General features: G+C 34.7%; 1 protein-coding gene across 2 annotated transcripts in view; it reads right to left on the reverse strand.

Moving 5' to 3' along the window:
• Window positions 1-18,825, reverse strand: part of LOC137655674 (lysine-specific demethylase 2A-like) — a 108,682-nt gene that overhangs the window by 66,177 nt on the left and 23,680 nt on the right. For both annotated transcript variants that reach the window (XM_068389628.1, XM_068389629.1), the window contains exons 4-11: window positions 18,553-18,725; window positions 16,561-16,761; window positions 16,254-16,407; window positions 14,435-14,550; window positions 9,580-9,756; window positions 7,627-7,914; window positions 5,952-6,093; window positions 134-255 (exon numbers count right to left, since the gene is read on the reverse strand). In XM_068389628.1, coding sequence (XP_068245729.1) covers window positions 134-255; window positions 5,952-6,093; window positions 7,627-7,914; window positions 9,580-9,756; window positions 14,435-14,550; window positions 16,254-16,407; window positions 16,561-16,761; window positions 18,553-18,725 — 1,373 coding nt within the window. The remainder of the gene's footprint in view (window positions 1-133; window positions 256-5,951; window positions 6,094-7,626; window positions 7,915-9,579; window positions 9,757-14,434; window positions 14,551-16,253; window positions 16,408-16,560; window positions 16,762-18,552; window positions 18,726-18,825) is intronic.

Raw genomic sequence — 18,825 nt, forward strand, 5'->3', positions numbered from 1 at the left:
AGGTTATTTGAGAGAGGGCGAGAGAACACTTTCCATTTTCTTATGTTACGAAGTTGAAAAGTGTAATTAACATCAGGTAGGATTCATTAAGTGTATTTCTCTTCATTAAACAATCACCTTTCTTCAGTCTTACCTGTGTACATTTCTTCATTTTGCAGGACTGCTTCATTACGCCTGGTCCACCATACTTGATCATATCTAGACAGTATAAACATTGTCGGCAATCATCTCTAGTACAAGGTTCACATAATTTACCTGTAAAGATAAAAAAGTCATAGGTGATTAATGTGCATGTCGTTAAAAAGTTAGAAATTCAACATTAACAAAAAATAGAACTTCCCTCTACTTGTTTCAACAGCCTTTAGTTCCCTGCAATAAGATGAACAGGCATCAATAGGAGAGCATTCTACCAGCTCTATCATTTTGAAGTGCTAATATTGTTTTATAATCTATATCAACAAGGTATCTAGAATAAAAAATAAAACCATTAAAAGGGGGGATATAAGGGAGAACACTAATGAATTTCAATTAATTATCAAGATAAGTGGTAATTTGTAAAATATGATCCAGGATAAACTATACATACAGAATATATTTGAAGTTTATGGCCAGAAATCAAATTATATGGCCAAACACCACTATATCGACAAAATAAAAACAATGATAGAAGAATTATGGCCAGAAATTAAATTATATAGCCAAACACCACTATATCGACAAAATAAAAACAATGATAGAAGAATTATGGCCAGAAATTAAATCATATGGCCAAACACCACTATATCGACAAAATAAAAACAATGATAGAAGAATTATGACCAGAAATTAAATTATATGGCCAAACACCACTAAATCGACAAAATAAAAAACAATGATAGCAGAAAAATCATGGCGAGAAATCAAATTATATGGCCAGGCCAAACACCACTATAGACAAAATAAAAACAATGATTGCAGAAGAATTATGGCCAGAAATTAAATTATATTGCTAAACACCACTACTGTATATTGACAAAATGAAAAACAATGATAGCAGAAGAATTAGCTATCGGTGTAGTATTGTGACAACATCCACCAGAGAAATAACATCCACAGTCCATTCTTCTTTTACGTGGTACCACTAACTCCTCCCACTGAACGTTACGGTCATTGTAAACGACCTTTCCCTCTCCCTCTGAGAAGCTTTAGATGAGCCCGAAAGAGTCAACTCTTCCCTCACTTCATGATGGACGGAGGGGGGCCAGGGTTGGTCATCTGTGGTTTTTATTCAGGGTGAGCGACTCATGTCACATTCTTTGCTTGCAGAGAATGACTGCTGTTGGCAAATCCCGACAGTCCTCCCTCGACCTCTTGGTTGTCGCTTCTATTTCCTTCGTAGGAAAGAGACAGTACCTTTATTGAGGCACTTCATAAGTTGTGCCTTTTCCAGCAGCCGATGCTTTTAGGAAATCTAGCAGAAACAGTCACGCCTCTTATGGACCAAGTTTGCTCCCTTGTCAACAGCTTTATGAGTGAGGAATTCTATGGCCCTTGCTCAAGAAAGGACCACATCCCTCATGGTTTGCCTCTTGTCCCGATCGGACAAGTCCTTTGTGTTGACGAAGAAGCCAATTGCACCTGACCAGTGGTCCAACCAGGAAGCCGTCTGAAGTGCTTCCATAGCTATGGCTTCTATTGTTGATGCCTCCGTTGCTACCTAAAAGGATAGGGAGGCCGTAGCCAAGATCTGTCGTAGCACCCGTGGTCAAGGTTGCTACAACAGGTTCCAATGGTAGAGGAAAGACAGGTCCTTTGAGTCCATTATAGTTCCTCTGACTGACAAATGCTGGGGAAATTAAACTAGAGGTTTTTCCAGACTCCAAAGAATCCTTCTAGCAGAAACCTTGGTATATACCTTATCTAAGCCTATAATTATCCAAAAGGGCAACTTCCTTAAAAGATAAAGATCCTCTGTTTGTCCTACGCCTTGTCTCCACTATGAAGGGCTATCTGATGCCTTTTCCAGTTACACCTTCTTATGTCCAAATTTACCAGAATGAGACGTAGCTCAAAAAAAAGAAAGAGAGTGAGTGAGTGAGTGAGTGAGTGTGTGTGTGTGTGTGTGTGTTTAAGCAGTTTCTAACAGTCCATTAGTCTAAGGGATCCAATTTTAAGCAGTTTCTTGCTCTTCATAGGTGTCTGTTACCTATTGCATCGCCCCCACCGATGATGGAGGGCTGCCGATTATACAGTACCATTATACTACCCTAAGGCTATGATCCCTTCACTTGCATTTTGTTAGCAGGCATTACCTCTCACCTCTGCTAAACTTATAGTTTTTTATCTAAACCCAAAAGAGGAATCAATGCTCAAAAAGATTTTTTTCAGTAAGGATCAACTTTTAACCGATATTATAGCGTTGACAATAAATTTTTTACAAAACTTGCCTCAAACTTGAACCTACCTGAAAATCCTGAACAAATATGAAGATACAACCCAAAATACACAAAAAATTGAGGAAAAATAATTGATCACAAAATGCATACAGTAAAGTCATACTAAGTAAAATGAGAGTACTGTATTGTTGAACTCTCTTCTTTGAAGGAATAGCATAACAACGTTGGGAAGATTCTATGGAATAATGAAAATTACGTGACAATATCACATAACATTCTACAAAAAATCTAAAATATCAAATTGGAAACTGGTTGGAGTCTTAATAAAAAAAATGAGCGTGCCCATATTAACCCCTCAGCACCATTGGATGCAATTTACATCTAGTAATTACTAGTGTGTTTCTTTTATTAAATAAGTACAGTAGGGTCCCAAATTACACGTGTTCTAATTACGCGATTCCTCAATTACGCGATCGATAGTTTTAAAAAATTAAATTTCCTGTATCTACGAGGCTGTTCAAAGTTCGCGAGTCAAGCACTACAAAAATGTATCAAATCTATTGTCTTTTTAAGTATATTGGTAGCCCTAAATACGGTGATTTATAATAAATGTTACAAAACAATATCAACATTACATTTCATTAACATAATTTCATAATGAATAGCCTATTTAAGGATAAAATTCCACATCAACAATGAAATCAACTGTTAACTGTGCGAGTCCAGCTGACAAAATGTAAACAGAAATGTGGTTACGTTCTCGGCAATCTTTATCTTTTCTCCAACCTTACGATAATTGTAATGGTAGTGTTAATGATGGTATATTAAAGCATTATTTTTGTTTAGTACAGTATATTAAAAGCCTTATTTTTCCCTCTGGGCGTTCAAGGTTTTCACGAGTAGACTGGGTTCGTTTATCGGCAGTGAATAGCCTAAACTTCGGTAACGAGTCGTCAATATTTTGTCATATTTTAAACAGTATACATTTGATTTGCAAACATTGGTTTTGTAGAGTAGACGGTAAAATAAAATCTAGAGAGAGAGAGAAGAGAGAGAGAGAGAGAGGGGATTTATCCTCTCTCTCTCTCTCTCTCTCTCTCTCTCTCTCTCTCTCTCTCTCTCTCTCTCTCTCTCTCTCTCTCTCTCTCTCTCTCTCTCTCTCTAGATTTTATTTTACCGTCTACTCTACAAAACCAATGTTTGCAAATCAAATGTATACTGTTTAAAATATGACAAAATATTGACGACTCGTTACCGAAGTTTAGGCTATTCACTGCCGATAAACGATAACAAACCCTTTAATGCAAACTAACTGTATCCTTTGATATTCCTCTATATTTATCACGAATTCCTTCTATACCTCCTCAGACACTCTTATTTCAAATATCTAAATTATTCTTATCACAACTAACACCATCTAGTCATTTTCATTCCATTATATCTATTATTCCTCTGGATCTTATTCCCTTTCCTTATTCTGTTTATTCGATGGGATTCGTTTTTCCCCTTTACCGTCTTTCAGAATCTATTTTTAGCCACTGGCAACCAAATCCCCCCTTCCCCCCGTCTCCTACCGTCTCCCCTGCGAGTCCACCCAGCCTATCTCTTCACTCCCCCCCCCCCTTCATCCTCCCCTGTTCTAGGTCTGTAACCTTCTGCGTCATAATCTCTCTCTCTCTCTCTCTCTCTCTCTCTCTCTCTCTCTCTCCTCTCGTTATACAATACGTACAAATAGATGAAGAAACCAAAATCGGTTTTCTTGAAGTGTCAATTAAATACAAAACGAAAAAATTATACCGTGTATACATCCATTTCAATCATAGCTTAAAATACGGTAACCGATTTCGTCCGCAAACCACTATTTTTTAGGAAACACCATTCTATTCCAGAAAATTTTTACTCTTTAAATGTCAATTGCGCTATAATAAAACATGTACTTATGTTGTTAAATTTCGGGTGTGTTTAAAAATCGAGTATTGCTAACTTATTTTTGTTTTACTTTTGGCTGTGATCACATCAGCTGATGTCTAGCTTCCGCGCGAATACAATAACAAAGAATTGTTTACAACCATTTCTTAACTTATTCAAACCATCTATACAGTTAATATTACATAAACACCAATGTGTTATAACCTATCATATTTATTGTTTAGTACTTTAAAACCATCTCTCTCTCTCTCTCTCTCTCTCATCGAACGTTATAGCGGTAACCTAATTGTTCGGTGGCTTTAAAAATAGGCCTAGTACTTTCTTCTTTTACTTTTTTTGTATATGGATCCATAATTGAGGTGGGTACAAGTTGACTTATAAACTGAAGTTAGGAAAAGTATTTTGGATATGGAAAGGACAATTATCTTTCGTAACAGTTTAGAATTATCGTAAGTTATCACTCTGTCATTAGCGGCAGTTTGCTATTGTGGATTAAACGCATAAGGAAAAAAAAAATTCCAGCTTTGCTACGAATTTAGGAATTTATATGGATACGGTAAGTAAAATATTTGTAATAACATAATGTTTACTAAATGTTTGTAATATCATTAGTTATGACTTAGATCATGTGTGTTTAATGCATTCGTTTGTTTATTATGATCGAAGATGGAGCGTAAACAAATGGAAGGTTTCCGTTTCAGGCGGCATCATAAAGAAAAACATTTCATAAATGGCATTCATTTCATTTATTTGAAAGTTCTAATAAAAAATAATTAGAACATTGGTAATAACAAATTCAACATATAATCTATACTTGGTAAAATTGCTGTCAATTCAAAAACACAGATGTATAAATGCGTCTGTTTCTTCGTTGTGATCAGAGATAAACGTAAACAAAACATTGGTTGTCGTTTTCTATTGTGCTTTTTAGCGTGTTTAGGAAACGCATGATATAAAATCGCCTTTATTTTGATAATTCTGGATTTTCAATCATACAACAAGCTAGTCTATAGAGTGATGGTTTTGCTATTCACCAGTTGTATTATACAATAGATATGACAAACATTAAAATTTGTCTGTATTTTGGGTTGTGTTATAACGGGAAATATATGGTGTTTACACCTATCCTGGTTGTAATTTTAACCATTTTTCAAGTTATTAGAACTTTAAAGTATATTAAATGTTTCATTTACTTACAAAAACAATTTGATATTATAAAGAAATACAGTATAGTACAAAGAAAGTATTGGAAATGGGTAGTAAACACATTTGAATAGGCAAATTGCTGGTTGCCATGGCCGCAATGGAATTATTTCTGTTAGTTGTGTGTTTCGAAATTCGCGATTTTCCATTTACACGAGGTCATTAATCGACCAAATTCTCGCATAATTCGGGACCCTACTGTATATGAAATTTTTTCAAAATATTTAACTTTATATATCAATGGAAATTTAATATAATTAGATAACAAATGTTATAAAGTCATATCTTATGTTTATTTTTTTACTGTGACAAGTAAAATGTCCCAAAAAAGGGACTGGATCTTGAGGGCCAAATTATTTAGGGGTTGGGTTCAAAGGGTTAATTTAATCCAATTCAAATATTCATTAACTTCGCATCACCAAAATAAGAAAAATATAAGCTTACATCTTACTCGCCGGTGTCTAATTTTAGATACATTAGGTGGGAAGCCAACTACTCTAACATCGTCCGAATTTCTTCTTCGTTTTCTAATGGTACCTGGTGTGCTTTCGGTTAAAGGTCTTTTCCAGCCAAATCTTGTAGGTTCCTAAAACAGAAAAAGAAAAAAATTATAACTACAATTTACTTATAAAAAGGGTATCACAAGGCTTATACTAATATACAATAGAGTACTATGTTAAGGTATGGAAGTATCAAAAATGGTAAAATACAGTAAAAGAATCTTCCAAGCCAAGTATTTTCCCAATATTGTATAGTGTGTGTGCGTGTGTGTATAAAGGGCCAGGGAGGCTATTTAGCACCCAGGTGCAAGTGGAGGAAATTCCTGCAGTTGCACTAATTAGTGTGGAAGAGTGAAGTCATGATCGTAGATGAGGAGAGGACAGACCTCTTAACTGAACAACAACCAGGAGAAAAGTGGAGCTTGCATCATAGCAGCATGTAATTCTGCCCACCAGCTGAGTTGCCAAAGAACCTATTATAGTTATGAACCCCGTATTTCTTTTCTAATGGTCAGATCGTAGAAAATTGACATTAGGATTAACCATTTAAACGACTCACAAGATTGTATCACATAGATATAGTATTTTAAATAAAACTATAAACCATAGTATGATGAAATGATAGTATAAGCATTGAGTGTTTATTCTGGAAAAAGAAAATGCTTCTGAAGTTTGCCTTAATCATCTGATCCAGAAAACAAAGACTCTATAGCGTCCAAATGACGAAAACAATGGTAAAGATTGACATTCGCTGGTTTTATTTCTTACTACAATACTATCATGCAAATTTTACTTGTATTATTACTGGATGCAGTTGAGTGAAACTTCAGTTTTACCAAAATCTTGTTTATATGAAATACAACTGTTCGTTTGTTCAGTGTGTTCCACATAAGGTGGGGCAATCTTAAACGAACTAACGAACAGCTGTATTTAATATTAACAGGATTTTGATAAAACTGATGTATTACATCACAAAATAAAAACAGTGAATATGAATATTTTATATTGTTTTCATTTACATGTTGATGAACACTACCATTTATACTTCCCAGATCAGCTGATTAAGGCAAACTTCAGAAGTATCTCTTATTTTCCAATAGAAACAACTAATGCTTATATTATCTTATATACTTTGTGAAATAGTTCAATTTACACTACTTTTCTCATTTTATTTACTATAGTTTAATGAGATATACAAGTTTCCAAATTTAATCCATGTTGCCGAAGCATGATAAGATACAGCTTTTAGGTCAAATGAGTTTGATCAACTTGATAAGAAATTTCAAATGGTGATTTTATAGAATTATCCTCCATATGACATAATACAACACTATCAAATATTGCAAGTCTAATTTCCTCTCCATTTCAGTTCATACCCCATAAACACTTGGTATTAATTTTCCTTTGATTATTAATATAGTTTCTAAATTTATTCATCAAATAATGTACTGTACAGGCATTCTATACCCAGGAGACTGTTTTCTATATCTGTATTTCAGCATACTTAAATAAATAACAAAAGAATATAAAAAAAATTTTATTTACCAATCCAAAGAATAAAATCAGAAATTGAACAAATGTACATAAATCATTATCAACAGCAATAAAAAATCACTTACCCTCGGCCACCACTCTAAAACAGGCTTGCTTGTTAGGGACTTCTCCGGGATATCATATCGGTGCTTTTCTACGACTGTTCTCACGTCTCTTATCAATGCTATGGGGTCTGTTATGAGATCAGGCACACACTTTTTACTAGTGGGAAGTGCATGGAGATACATGACAATTGCCTTCAAACCATGCAATTCAAACTGGGTCAAGTGCACATGTTCTTCCCCATTCTCATTTTCTTTAGTTTCTGAATCTAATGGCTTTTCAGGATCAGGTTTTTTGTCTTCTTCTTTCACCTGTTTTTAAAAGGAAAAAAGTATATGAGAAAAGTATATATTTGCTCACAAAATAGTATTAATATCCAAATAGTAAATAAATGCACTCCTAAACCTTACTTTAATTAAAATTACTTAAAAGTTTCTTCAAACACACTCATTAACAAAATATAGTCTGCACTCTTAAAATGCTGATTTGGCAACAGCAGATTCACTTCTCCACAGAGCCATTACAAAATTTAATCATACCAGGCAAAGAAAAATTAAGTTGACAAAAATATATATATCAAGACAATGCACTTCTGAATGAGACGCATCTGGTTAAGGCATGTCTGTAGTTAACAAAGGCGCATGTGGTCAGGACTCGTCTCTGTCTCTGTCCTCCCGGATAATGAAGATGGGTCCAGCAAAAGATGACTTGCAACCTTGCCGAGGGTTGATAGTGCATGCTCAAGCAATTAGCAATTACCAATCAAAGTATCCTGCTTTTCCAATAAGCAAATTTGAGAACAGTGAATCAACAGCACCTACTAGGATCCCAATTTTTTGGAAACGGAAGTCCTTCAGAAAGGAGCCTATACCTTCGACTTACGGGAAGCCCAATTCCAAGGCGACAAAGATGAGAATCCAGTGTTCACCTTTGGCCAACCTATAGAGTTGTAGGAGAAATAACATTATTGATCATGTGTCCAACTCGAGTACAACATCCCAAGAAGCAATAGCGTCATGTCAGGAACAAAGTCCAAGAGTACTGGTGAATAGTGCTGGTAAGTTTGAAAATCTGCCAAAGTCTCCAGCCAGTTGAAGAACATCTGTCTCCAATGAGAGCTACTATCAAAGTGACTACTCAGTGAGCAAACAGGGGAACCCCAGCAGGTAAACACCAGCTACCTACAGACAGCTTGTTATAAAATTTTAAATGGCATATTTTAGGTTTGCTGTCATCCTTCTATATATAGGACGACAGTTTGTAAATCATTTGTGACAGAACAACTTACTTTTCCTGTGATGTACCATGAAGGAATTAATTGCACTCTTCATGATTCGTCAAATCACCAATTTTCCCCCGACACAATACAAACAGGGAATGCAGATCGTGATCTAGAAAATTTCCATGTACAATCCACACAGCAATTGCTTACAAGACCAGGGGAAGACATCTTAATGAACGGTAATAAGCAAACAATGTGGAGAGGTCTGATCCCAACTGACATGACTTCGAAATTGAAGAGATAATAATACTGGCATGTCATTACCAGTTATGGCTACATGTTCCTTCCTTTACTACGATATGCTTTTATTAAAGAGAAAGAAAATCAGAACATTTCAAAAGTTAAAAAAAAAAAATTATAGGTAAATATTAAACCGAACTTCCGACGAAGCATCATGGGAAGTTTGCAATTAACAGCTGAGAGGAACCTACAAAGTTATCCCTGATCTCTATAGCGAAGTATAAGGAAAACCAATACTGCTGTCTATCAAGTCTTGCAAAAGGGCGTGGGAGTAAAGGAAGCAGCAGCAGTAAGCAGACAGCACATATATTATTGCTTGAACTTGACAAAAGATAAGACCGGTGGGACCACGTTTCATATATCCGGAGACACAAGGCAAAATATGATTCATGAGGTTATGATTAAACAAACGGATAACAGCAAATATCTGACAACTAACATAATATATTCTCACCTCTTTTAATTGATTATTATTATTAGCTTTGGCTTTAGACGACACGTACTTCTTGTACTTTTCTTCTTCATCTGGAGGGAGGCTTAGATGAGTTCTTCCTAACAGAACATGAACGTACCTTTCTAGTACATACCATAACATTTCTGTGAAGAAAGGATACCTGAATTTTTGTGGTACCTGTAAAAGAAAGAATATTTTAAATTTCTAGCTTTAATATATTGTAACATTTTCAATAAAAATGGTATACAACACTCATTATAAGGGAAGAATATGTTCCCTATAAAGGCCAAAGCCACAACTAAGCCTACCTTTAAAAGAAAATTTCAAGTTTTTGCGAGGTATTATCCCTGGATAGGTACGATGGGTCGTTCGCGACCCCGAGCGTCAAAAAAAAACAGGTTTTTCTCACGTGACTCACCCCCGTGACTGAATTTGTGGGTGATCGACCTGCAGGAGGTGTCTCCCCTACACGCTCTAGTAGTGTCCAGATGTGCATTGCTGTAGCTGTACTCCTTCCTCGATTTCTGAGACGCGTCGGGGTCGAGCGCGACCGAGTTTACCCTTCTAAGGTAATTTGCATAATTATCAAAGTTATTACTGTACGTATTATGAAATTGTCGTAGAATGGTTCAACTTGTATAGGTTATCAGTTGTGGAAAATCTTGGTGGATTGTTTGGCTACCATGTGCATGATTTTTTTTTTAGTTAAAATGTCGTTCATCACCACGAGGACCATTTTACCGCGAGTGCCCCTTTTTCATTTTTTTTCATTTTTTTGCCAAGTCATTTTTCCGTAAGATATTGCCAAATAGTGTCGTAAAACTTTTGCTTGTTTAGTGTTGGAAAGTGTGTCTAGATGATCTGGCTACCCATGCGTGACTTTGTTTTTGTCAGATACGACGTAGTTATTGGTATATTGGGTATTTAACTGCGGTTACCAATTTGTTTTTTTCAATATTTGTAAAAATTACTACGTAGTAAGGAATTGCCGTATATTATTCATTTTTTTTTCATGTTTATGTGTTAGAAAGTGTGCCTTGATGGTTGGGCTAACACGTGCATGTCTTTTTTTTTATCTGAGATGCCGTATATTAGAATGTCGGGCATTTTACCGCGAGTGCCCCTTTTTCATTTTTTTTCATTTTTTTGCCAAATCATTTTTCCGTAAGATATTGCCAAATAGTGTCGTAAAACTTTTGCTTTTTTAGTGTTGGAAAGTGTGTCTAGATGATCTGGCTACCCATGCGTGATTTTGTTTTTGTCAGATACGACGTAGTTATTGGTATATTGGGTATTTAACTGCGGTTGCCAATTTCTGTTTTTTTCAATATTTGTAAAAATTTACTACGTAGTAAGGAATTGCCGTATATTATTGATTTTTTTTTCATGTTTATGTGTTGGAAAGTGTGCCTTGATGGTTGGGCTAACACGTGCATGTCTTTTTTTTTATCTGAGATGCCGTATATTAGAATGTTGGGCATTTTTCCGCGAGTGCCCCTTTTTATTTGTTTTGCATTTTTTTGCTTAGTCATGTTACCGTAAGGAATTGGAAAGTAGTGTCGCAAAACTTATATTTTTATAGTGTTGGAAAGTGTTTCTAGATGATCTGGCTACCCATGCCTATTTTTTTTTTAGCCAGATATGGCGTATATATAAGTATGTGTTCGATTTTCCTGTGATTGCCATTTTTTCGTTTTTTCCCATTTCTTTCAAAATTACTACGTACTAAGGAACTATCACAGAGTAATGATTCATTTATATGTTTATTTGTCGGAAAATGTGCATTGATGGTTTGCCTAGCACGTGGCTGAAATTTTTTTTTTCTGAAATGTCGTATATTAGAATGGCCATTTTTCCACGAGTGCCCCTTTTTATTTGTTTTGCATTTTTTTGCTTAGTCATGTTACCGTAAGGAATTGGCAAGTAGTGTCGCAAAACTTATAATTTTATAGTGTTGGAAAGTGTTTCTAGATGATCTGGCTACCCATGTGCATTGATGGTTTGCCTAGCACGTGGCTGAAATTTTTTTTTTCTGAAATGTCGTATATTAGAATGGCCATTTTTCCACGAGTGCCCCTTTTTATTTGTTTTGCATTTTTTTGCTTAGTCATGTTACCGTAAGGAATTGGCAAGTAGTGTCGCAAAACTTATAATTTTATAGTGTTGGAAAGTGTTTCTAGATGATCTGGCTACCCATGCCTATCTTTTTTTTTTTAGCCAGATATGGCGTATATATAGGTATGTGTTCGATTTTCCTGTGATTGCCATTTTTTCGTTTTTTCCCATTTCTTTCAAAATTACTACGTACTAAGGAACTATCACAGAGTAATGATTCATTTAGATGTTTATTTGTCGGAAAATGTGCCTTGATGGTTTGCCTAGTACGTGGCTGAATTTTTTTTTTCTGAAATGCCGTATATTAGAATGTTAGCCATTTTTCCGCGAATGCCCCTTTTTATTTGTTTTGCATTTTTTTGCTTAGTCATGTTACCGTAAGGAATTGGAAAGTAGTGTCGCAAAACTTTTATTTTTATAGTGTTGGAAAGTGTTTCTAGATGATCTGGCTACCCATGCCTATCTTTTTTTTAGCCAGATATGGCGTATATATAGGTATGTGTTCGATTTTCCGGTGATTGCCATTTTTTCGTTTTTTCCCAATTCTTTCAAAATTACTACGTACTAAGGAACTATCACAGAGTAATGATTCCTCTAGATGTTTATTTGTCGGAAAATTTTGTTTACTTCTTTTTTGATTGAATATCATCCAATTATTTAGCTAAAATATTATATTTTACATTTTTTTTTTCGATTTTATTTCCCTTCAAAAAAATTTTTTTGGGTCAGAATTTTAATTTTATAGTCATAAAATAATCGACAATTATCCAGCAACCCACCATACAATTTTTATGCATATCCAATAATAATTAGATTAGTAAATAACACCTTGAAATTGACATACCCTTCCTACATTTCAAGTGGCAGATTAGGGAGTCTGAGTCAGTGTGGTTGGCGGCCATTTTGTGGACATATCCGAAGCGTAAGTTGCCCTATCTATATATATTCTTGTTCCCTATAGAATTTGTGATATTTTGGTATATTTTTACCTGCATAAATATCATATTATATATTAAATATATGTATTTTTTTACGAAATTTCTAAGTACTCAAAAAATTACCTTTAGATATGGCCCCTGATATAAATGTAATTTACAAAATAATGAAGATTTTTTTACATATTTCTATTTTAGGATAGCATATGTTTATTCCCTAAAAAAATTAGCCACTTCCTATTTCATTTGGGTACCCAAAAAAATTCATGAAATTTGGACAAATTTTTTTGGCCAAAAAAAGTTACCCTTTTTTTCTCATTTCAGATCTTCACCTCCATGGGTCTGACTTCATCCAAAATACATCAAGATGTGTCCTAAACATTCAAGAATCAATACCTAAAAGGATTTGTGTATATATGTATAAACTTTTTTTTTATGAATTTTTATGTCAGGTCTTTTTTTTTTCTACTTAATTTTTTAAAATATTTATAATAAATAGTTTTTCTGCAGATGAGTAGTATTTATCTTTACAATTGTTTTAAGCATTCATTGAAGTTTTTTTTGGCAAAAGAAAAAAGGAGGTTACTGCAAAAACTGATTTTTCAAGAATTTTTTTTGGCGTCGGGGTCGTTCGCGTCCGAGTATACCCTTAAAGGGGTGTCCGAGGAGCGTACCTATCCAGGGTTATAGCTCAAAGAAAGGGAAAAACTAAGAATTGTCTGTATACCTACAGTAGTCAACTAGTTAACAGAATTGTATTTTCTTTTACAAATCATGCATAGCAATTCCCTTTTAACTAAAAAGTCTACTCCAAGAGTAGTCAGCTTCTAAATGGTTTCGATTTTTCATTGGATTTACAGAATTTAGGCCATATAGTTTAGTACTGGGCCACGGGAGTTCTTTAGTTCAGCCGAGATTAAACTGCAGGTAGGTGTATTCTGAAGTAAAAGTTTAAAGAAGTTGGACAGCAAGATGGAACAAAGGAATAAAGTAGGATATAAAGCAAGTGCAGCTATGGCCCTGAAGGAACACTACAATGACAGCTTACAAGTAATGCATCTATAGCTCTACCCCCTTAGGGAACAATATTCAAACCATGCCAGAATAAGACTAAAAACATTTCCTATATTCAAAAGGACTCCAAAAAACATAAATAAAGAATGAAACTTCTAAACAATATTATCCCATAAAATCACAAAAGGAAAATTTAAATCTTCACACATTGAATATCTCAACCAAATGTAAAGATCAAATCTTCTAGTAGGATATGGAACCTCGGGAAATATAAATTCTATTAACTTCTTCTTTATATAGAAGTAGGTTTCAGGATACTTTAGAAAAAGGATAAAATTATTGCTTGACAAATTTCTTGACCAAATCGTCTGAACATTTAACATCTTTCCAAATAGAATTATCAAAACTAATTTAGGATTTCATATAATGTTAAATTGAAACCACGGGAATTATCAAAACTAATTTAGGATTTCATATAATGTTAAATTGAAACCACGGTAATTATTATCAAAAACTTATTGAACCAATGATGTATACCAAAAGATCCAAGACCAAGCAATTTACTTTGCAAATACAACTGACTAGAATGATTATAAGAATACATTTAAAATGTAATGTATTCAGGAAGTCTTTGCCAACATGAAAAACTGAACTGAAAGTTTCTATTAAAACTTATATTACTAGCGTTTCAATTAGATATGGATTCTCTTTCTTAAATGCGTAAAAAAACTTCTCTTCTGCTACATTGATAAAATCCTCAGCTAAATTAATACAAATGTTTATATACTAACATGTGTAGCATCCTCCACTTGAGCAACTCTGAGCTGTTTTTCTATGCCAAAACTGTGAAGGAAATTCCCTCCAAAAACCAAGGAATCTTCTGGCGTATAAACAGCATGTATCCAACCTAAAATAAAGAGATCATTATACAATATAAATACGGAAATTAATTTTCAAATTATACTACATAGTGGAGATAAACATTTTATGCTGCAAAATATAAGGAAACTCCAAATAAAATTATCAAAATGTTTAAAATCTACAATTTCATGACACCATTAACCATTTCTGGGAAGAGCGTAGAAAAGAAAGGTCCCCTTTTTTTCCATTTGTTTGATGCCGGCTAACCCCCAAAATTGGGGGAAGTGCCTTGGTATATGCACGTATGATTAACCATGCATTTATGTTTTATAGATATTATACACATTTCAAGGGCTACTGTGTGTGAATATTCTGACATTTTATTGCCAAACCTATACTTAGCTGTTTTTTTTTATTGGGGAATGACATTTGGAGAACATTCATGATTAAGGACAAAGCATGTTATTTACAGACTCCATTTTCTGAAACACGGCATTATAAAAGGCTTACATTATTCCAGCAACTTTTAATAAAATCTTCTATACTTGCGAACTGATCATTTTTCTTAAGGCCCTCACACTGAAAATAAAAAATATTCTAATTTTTAAAGAACAATAAAAGTGAAATATAGTAGACCAGGAGGCTAGAGTGGTCTTAGCAGCCGAGAAAATGGAATATTTTCTTTTGCAGTACAGGGTAAGCCATCCCCTTCTATAAAAGAAACTAGAGGACTGGCAAGGCGAAGATAGTGCGTGTGGTCATGACATTCTAAAAGTGTAATAACCAAATTTTCATAAAAATGGTCCAAATCAGCTTTTTGGAGTAATCATTTCATTCAATCTTATTTTCAATTATCAACACCTTTAATTCTAGAAAAAGTAACTGCCACTAATTTCACATGGTGGGGTAACCTAACCAATCATAATTATAACTAAGGTACAAGCATAGTCTTGGTCTAAACATTGGAGATCATGCTTGATAATGGGACAGTTTTTGAAAGCTGAATATCAATAAATGACAGTGTTCATTATCAATACCTGACACCCTGCTGAAGATTTTGTAAAGGGTTGGCAAATGCATTTTTATTCGTATGTGCACATTCTTTCGCTACAGTAGTGGGACCTTGAGATCAACTGATCACAACCAAAGGTAAACAAAAAAGTCAGTAATTGTTAATTGCTAAAATGCTTCCAAACGGAAAAATATAATTAAAAAATGCTTTAAGAGCATATGACATCCTATGAACCAAGAGAATGAAATAATGATATACAGTAAGAAAATAATGATAAAATACGACTTGGATTATTACAGTATCATGACAGCATAATAAATCTATGAAAACTTCACTCTAAGTTTGACATACGTCCAGATAGAGTTACAAGGAGAGTCTCGGTCACTATCTCTGTCATAAGTCGCCGACTACCTGCATTTGGAAACAATCTCCTTCATGAGTTTCATTTCATAGTTAATATTTAATATTACACAATTTCCTATTGAAAGCAATCTTTATTTTGCTGTATTACAGCAGAGAAGCTACTTTTTTTGCCCTACATACACTTGTTCCAATTTCTTACCATCATTGAGTAAGATACTGTATCTAAATTTGCTTACTACATTTTAACCACTAGTTATGCCCATCTAACTTCTGTCTTGGTCACTATCCATTACACATGCACCTATACATTTCTAATTTCTACAGTAAATTTTCATTCAAAACCCTTGACAACTATAACATAGATCATGAAATACCTGTAGGTATGAAAAATGTATTTCCAGCTTCTAGTTCTATCCGTGCACATCTGTCTACAGTATCGCCGAAGAATATATCACTCTGTTTACCCGACAACACCCACTGTTCGTACAGCTGGAAATTACGTTCCGTTGGTGGTATCAACCAAAATATCTGTAAGGAATTGAAACATTACTTTATTAGATTTTTTAAAACAGAAAACTACATCACTACAGGCTAAACATCAGTTGGCATCTACAATGATTTTTCAAGAATAATTACAACAGTGAACTTCACAAACAAAAATATAAACAGTACTGTACTCACTTTCCTTCCCCTGAGTATATGATACCATACAGATGTTCCACCAAAGTCTATGTGAAAATCTGTATAACAACCTCCAACTGACATTAGACAATATTTTTGTACCTTAGGGTACATCATATCTTCTAATACATTTGTAGCTTCTGTTTGAGCTTCCTTCAAATGTCGCGGCCAAACTCTTTCTACCCAATCAATTTGACGAACCTATAAATAATCAAACAAAAGTAATTTTTGGTAGAATACTATCTTCAAAAAGAATTAATATCAAATTTTTCAAGTATTTTGTATCTCTTCCTAGCTATAAAAACCCAAGTTGTTTAATATGTGAATTTATTGAAGCACAGCTGGCACTAGGCACATAAAACCTTGGTGTCGGCTATAGCCAGCAATCATTGGTTGTTGGAGGAATCCTCGGCCTTTCTACTCAATGATTGTCTGGGACTTGAAGGAAAGGTGAAGCCGAAAATTTAAAGGACTCAGGTTTGTATAGTTATCAATAGCATAAATTTCTTTTAAAATTTGAACCTGTTGGTTTTGGTTTGACAATAAGATAAGATAGACGGCCTATGAAATAATAGTCAACGAGGCACCATAACTTCATCTGGGTTATGCATAAACAATAGGTTTGTGGTTATACACACCGAGACCTAAGCAATCCAACTCCTATGCGCCAGGAGATTGAAACACCACAGAATATATACTAATAAATGTCTCTCAAACGGGTAGTGAAATGGTAGGAGTGACTCAAGTGAAACTCCTAGCAATCGGAATTACGAGACAAATAGTCCAATAGAGGAAAAGGACATGAAAGTCCTGTGTGTGCAAAGTCAGTTGTCTGGCAGAGGTTTCCCTTTGTTTGATATACATCAAATAAAAGCTGAATGTGTGGACGCTGCACCCTGGCACACTTCCACAGCAGCTATCCTGCCAGTATGGGAATGCAAGTATTTCAAAACGATTCTTCAAAACAAATTTTACTTTCAATTAAGCTGTTTTTTTGAAGTTTTCCTCAATAACAAGCATTGTTGACAAACACAAAAAGAATCCCACACAGTCCCACTATTAAAGGGATCTCTGCAGAGTGGCCTTTGATTACAGTTCTCATGCTTGTAGGTACATTTTGGCATGCTATTTCTATATTTTTTCTCTTCCTGTTGTTTTTAATAACATTTTATAGTTTATATTGTGCCTAATATCGCTAACTTTGCGATAATCAAATGTGCATGTTATTGCAAACAAACGTTCGGGAAGTAAGGAAATACTTCTCTTTGTATGTGTCACAGGCTCAATGTTAAGCACCCTAGTATGAGAGTAGACTGTTGTGTGCATGTGACATGAGGGCAATGAGCAGATGTCTGGCAAGCAGTGTTGCTTACTAGTCGGAAAAGGTTGTGTATGCGAAACAGTGCGTTCATCAGTAAACAACGGTTCAGAGTCCCAAATCACTGCGAACTCAAGAAATAATGCTCGTTTGTGTAAGAATCAAACAGGAGGATATGGTCTCTTTATGGGAAGGAGAGCTTGTTCCTCCCAATATCATCATCTTCTGAACTCATATAGGGTTGGACAATCAGGAAAGCTGCCTCAAGAACGGAATATTAGCAGATTGCCCAAGTTCAGACCCAAGGACGATGTCAATAGAAACTGAAGTTTATTCACCTTCCGAGGGACCAAGTCCACCACAGGAAGAAAATTTCAATAGCCAAGTTTGCAGACAGCAAAAGCATATCTGTACTATTTGGCAACAAGAATAAAGTGACAGTTCAGTGTACTGGCAGAGGGGGCAGAGCTTCCTCTCCGTCGGCCACTAAATACTAACTATTGCCGATTCCTCGTCATAAGCTTTTAACTGCCGAGTTCCTGCTGTGCTTGAATCAATTCTCATAATAAAGGACGAAGGTTTGTATTTTAAGAACAAATATTGTATACAGTACATACATGCAACATAAATCAAAGCTATCTACAATATTTCATATAAAATATCTTGATACTTACTACTGTTGGAGCCTGAACTAACTGTTCCAATTTTGTATGCGAAAATTCTAAGGATATTACGTTTAAAAGCTTATCTTTGTCTTGGCTTTCAAAATACCGCTGCCAGTCTTTCATCGTCATTTCTACATTTTTTTGTGTATTTACATCCATTACATCTAACATTCTTCGGGATCCTGAAAGTACAAAACATTGATTGCCTATAGAACTTTAAAGGCATAAAAACTACAATTTTCCACAAAACTTTAAATCCCTCTACAATCTCCCCTAACTTTA

This window comes from Palaemon carinicauda, chromosome 16, assembly GCF_036898095.1.
Source record: "Palaemon carinicauda isolate YSFRI2023 chromosome 16, ASM3689809v2, whole genome shotgun sequence".
Classification (NCBI taxonomy): Eukaryota; Metazoa; Arthropoda; class Malacostraca; order Decapoda; family Palaemonidae; genus Palaemon; species Palaemon carinicauda.